This window comes from Sphaeroforma arctica (assembly GCF_001186125.1).
Source record: "Sphaeroforma arctica JP610 unplaced genomic scaffold supercont1.2778, whole genome shotgun sequence".
NCBI classification, from domain to species: Eukaryota; class Ichthyosporea; order Ichthyophonida; genus Sphaeroforma; species Sphaeroforma arctica.
The window spans coordinates 1-4938 of record NW_014037780.1 but is presented as its reverse complement, the minus strand read 5'-3'; the positions used below and the strand labels follow the sequence as shown (position 1 = coordinate 4938).

Genomic DNA, 4938 nt, shown 5'->3' with positions numbered 1-4938 from the left:
GTGTTGTTATATATATATATATATGTGTGTGTGTGTGTGTGTGTATGTAATATATGTATATATATATATATATATATATATTGTCGTAAGTTACGTTTGTTTGCATTTTGTTTCAATCGTGACGGATATTTGTCATGGTGACTTAAACCAATTAGAGATAACAAACATAAAACGATACCGTGTATTGGTTTCACATATACATGTGTGGACATAAGTACGTGTTGCTATGGGAGTCATATCTCTGTATATGAATGATAGCTTCTTAGTATCATGGATCCACAAATGGATTAGATATGTTGATTTGTGTGTTACATTTGTGTGTAGTACACACACGCCCAACCCTGGATGTTTTAGGGTTTTAACCCTGGATGTGCGAATTAAAATAAACAACCCGTCAATAGCTATACATCGACTAGACCCGTGGATTGATGTCTGCGTGAGTGTACCAAAGATGTAAATACAAATCAAGCTCATTCCGCCAAGAACCCTAAACCCTAAAAGCCTAAACCCTATTGGACTCAGGTGATGCCAGGAGTGAACACGCCCGACTGGAGAACATACTGGAGAGTGGTAGGTCATGTACACGCGACTGTGTGCGATATAATGAAATCGTTTGTCAATATGAATTGTTGTAAATCACCATTGCATCAAATGATATAGATTCACCTATCATTAAATGATATAGACAGAAAGTGGGTGACTGTTTGCGATGTACATAGTTTGTATCACCATTGCATTTAATAATATAGACTCACCTAACATTTAATGATATAGACAGAAAGTGGGTGACTGTTTGCGATGTACATAGTTTGTATCACCATTGCATTTAATAATATAGACTCGCCTATCATTATGTGATAGCGACAGAAAGTGGGTAACTATTTGCGACGTACATAGTTTGTATCACCATTGCATTTAATAATATAGCCTCACCTAATATTAAATGGTATAAACAGAAAGTGAGTGACTGTTTGCGATGTACATAGTTTGTTCACCTGTGTATTTAATAATATAGACTCACCTAACATTAAATGATACAGACAGAAAGTGGGTGACTGTTTGCGATGTATATAGTTTGTATCACCGTTGCATTACATAATATAGACTCACCTAACATTTAATGATATAGACAGAAAGGGGATGGCTGTTTCGATGTACATATTTTGTATCACCATTGCATTTAATAATAGAGACTCACCTAACATTAAATGATACAGACAGAAAGTGGGTGGCTGTTTGCGATGTACACAGTCTGACGGCTTGCGGTGTGTAGCGGTGGTGTGTGGTGAACTGAGGTGCGCTTAGGGTTGCGGTTGTGTGTATCGATTGTGCTACTTTGAGAGCTTGGCCTATAGTAGACTATGTGAATGGCTGAACCAACCAATCTAGCACTACATTGGTTGGGTTAGTCACCCGGCTTATTTACTACTCGCTCGGTTGGAGAAGGGCTTGGTCTGTGTGTGATACAGCATTGCACTACCCTACTCCAGCCACCTCATTTAACTCTCTGGAGCACTGTATGCGTTTATAACGCCTCCACTACATGCTCGCCATCGTATCTTCTTCTTCATCATCTCGATCTCACTTTCACACCGTGAGTATAGGTTACCCGCAAGCCACTCTATTCGCATCTAGGCCCCATCGGTTGCCCCTTCCATTGGCATATAGGCCATAAAACATAGAATGCACATGCGCCTGTCCTCTGTGTGTCCGTTGCTCATCACTTGCATTGTCTATTGTTGGGTCTGCACACCCTCTGCATAGCTGCTTCGTCTGCCGGTGTCAGTTCTTACTATCGAATGGCCGACGAGACTGATTGGTCAACGTCACATTACTCGGATGAGTCATCCTTAGATGAACCTTTCCAGTATGTGTGTTTCCGCCTACTCGTACGTGTACGTGTTGGTATATTTAAGCGGGTTGTGTGTGGTTCTGGCTTAGTTCCCCCACCGTTTGTATATGCATAGCCATGTCCATGGATTATATTGGGTGTGTACGTGTAGTGTTGTACAGGCTTGTTGGCGTGTTGTACGTAGTACCGAGTGTGTGTAGCTGGCTTGTAAGTAGCCGCAGATCGGTTCCACTGGTATGTAAACTAGTTTATGTATCTGCCTACTCCTTATGGGACATTGCAGTATCCCGCACACCTCTGCATTCTGTGGTGTTGTGTGTGTGTGTGTGTATGCGTTTACAATTAAAGTGTCGATGTCCTGATGTTCCGTAGCGTCTAAGCACATGAATCCCCAATTCGTGCCTACATTTCCATTTCTATCTGAAGGGACATCACCCTTTTCCATGGATTTCGGGTGTAGCCATCAAGTGCATATAATTGCATACAGTTCAGCAGTTCGCTTCTCCATCAACCTCGCACAGGGCTGAGTTGATGTCTGCGTTAGAGTGCATACCGCTGTGTCATGTCCTGAACACTAACCTGTGTCAAGGACCAGGGCGGATCTTCTCGGACGCAAAGATTGAAGAGGGGCAATGGCTTGCAAACCACAACTTAAAACGGAGAGAGACAAAGTATCCCAACTATATTCCCCAGCTTGTACAGGCCACGCCGTCGCATACAGATGCATGCACATACACCCAGCCATGCCTGAACACGCGAATATGTGTAGAAACACCACATACAAACACACCCTCTTCCGCTAAGTCAGGCCCAGCCGCGGCTTTAAACGAGCCTTCCAACCCGCAGAGTGGCGTCTTCGCTCAGTCGGAGGCATACCACTGCAACACTCCTGAGACTTCTTTGAGTAACTCGCCTCTGCACACACCACGTGGCGGCACTAGGGGCATAGTTCAGTCGTGTGCAAATCTTGGCTCAGACACCACAGCGCCGGCCGATCACGGGGGAGTGGTTGAGAAGCAATTCGCGTCAAGTATGAAACCTGACCAGATTAGTCGGTCGAAGGCAGCGCAAGAGGATGATCTCGAGGATTGGCTCGATGGCGTGCTGTCGGACTAGGGTGTGTTTTTCCACGCTAGCCAACCCTAGTTTCTAGGGTTTGATATGGTTGTACATATGATGCCGAGGCGCTGATAGTCGAGATGTATGAGGCGATATGTATGGGAACATGCACAACACAAACGGCAGTAGTGGTTAAAGACTGGTGTATTTGCCTTGTGACCAATTGCTGAGTAGCATCTCGATCAGTGCAATGGCTTCGGCCGTGAAATGCAAAAGTATGTGCTCACGGAAGCGATGTCACTTGTAGAGAAGCATACGTGCACACCAGCCTGCTATAGATGTACTTGTACAGCTAAGCCGGTGGTGAGGTAATTGACATAGTTGAGCAGCGCTTCGAGATATATCATAAGCCCACGACGATAAATCGTATCGGCATAAGCCATAAGAAATCGCTGCGTGATGAAACGTCGAATCTTGTCATGGATGTGTTTAATTGGTGGCGTCCTTGCGGCATCACACATGTAGTACAGTGGATAACTACGGCTGCAAATATCTCCCGATTGATGAGTTATGAATTTGATATGCAGGAGTCACCCAAGGCGTCCAAAGTCAAAGTCAAAGTTCAAGCACACCTCGGGTGAGCGGCGCGATTGCATTATAGGCCATCTTCGAAGGGTCGGCTGGTTTTCATTCTCCGTAGAGCAACTAGGTTCAGTGAAAACGTAACCTTCTCACAGCGATGTTTCTACAGTTTGGCTATCAATTAACCTACCGTTTGACTGAGGCAAGGGTCTTGGCATTTCAACAGAGTAGTAGAGTATAAAAATCCAGCTTTTCCTCGTGTGTAAAATGGTGACAATAGTCGTCAGTGTATATAGAAATGTACGTTATGGAAATGTTGGCCAACTGGAGGACTAGAGATACAAATAAAGATCACTGCCGTATTGCAATACTGACCTGTGGTTCTATCGATGGCCTGGGAACGTTTCACGGGTGTGGTAGCGATTAATTCTCTCTTGTGGTAAAATACTCTTGTGCTTCAATGTCTCTAGTGTACTTCCAAATTGTGGGTATGCATGGTGTTTTTATTTCAAGATGAAGCTACTTTGTTCCCAATATGATTTGTTCATTTTTTTTAATTTGCGAGTGTTATCTGCCAAGATATAAACTAAACGATGCTGGGAATTTGAATATAAATATGAATACGAGTGTGAATATCAATACCAATATCAATATCAATATCAATATCAATATCAATATCAATATCAATATCAATATCAATATCAATATCAATCCAATATCAATATCATTATCAATATCAATATCAATATCAATATCAATATCAACATCAATATCAATATCAGTATCAATATCTACCAATATCGATATCAATATCATATATCAATACCAATATCAATCTCAATAAGAATATCGATATCAATATCACTACCAATATCAATATCGATATCAATATCAATATCATTATTAGCATCAATATCAATATCAATATCAATATCATTACCAATATCAATATCAACATCAATATGAATATGAATACCAATATGAATTTGAATACCAATATAAATTTGAATATAGATATGAATATGAGCATGAATATCAATGTCAATATCAATATCAATATCAATATCAATATCAATATCAATATCAATATCAATATCAATATCAATATCTATATCTATATCAATATCAATATCCATATCAATATCAATATCGTTTTCATTATCAATATCAATATCAATGTCAATATTATTATCAATATCAATATCAATATCAATATCAATATCAATATCAATATCAATATCAATATCAATATCAATACCAATATCAATATCAATATCAATATAAACATCAATATCAATACTAATATCAATATCAATATCAATATCAATATCAATATCAATATCAATATCAATATTAATATCAATATCAATACCAATATCAATATCAATATCAATATAAACATCAATATCAATACTAATATCAATATCAATATCAATACCAATATC

General features: G+C 39.8%; 2 protein-coding genes across 2 annotated transcripts; one reads left to right on the top strand and one right to left on the bottom strand.

Moving 5' to 3' along the window:
* Positions 1-2372: 2372 nt before the first annotated feature.
* On the top strand, positions 2373-3890 carry SARC_12982 (hypothetical protein; the record flags this gene model as incomplete). The annotated part of the gene is made up of 1 exon (XM_014292901.1): positions 2373-3890. A coding segment is annotated over one exon (596 nt), but the record flags the coding sequence as incomplete, so codon positions are not given.
* Positions 3891-4305: 415 nt separating this feature from the next.
* Positions 4306-4937, bottom strand: SARC_12981 (hypothetical protein; the record flags this gene model as incomplete). The annotated part of the gene is made up of 1 exon (XM_014292900.1): positions 4306-4937. A coding segment is annotated over one exon (632 nt), but the record flags the coding sequence as incomplete, so codon positions are not given.
* Between the last annotated feature and the right edge of the window lies 1 nt (position 4938).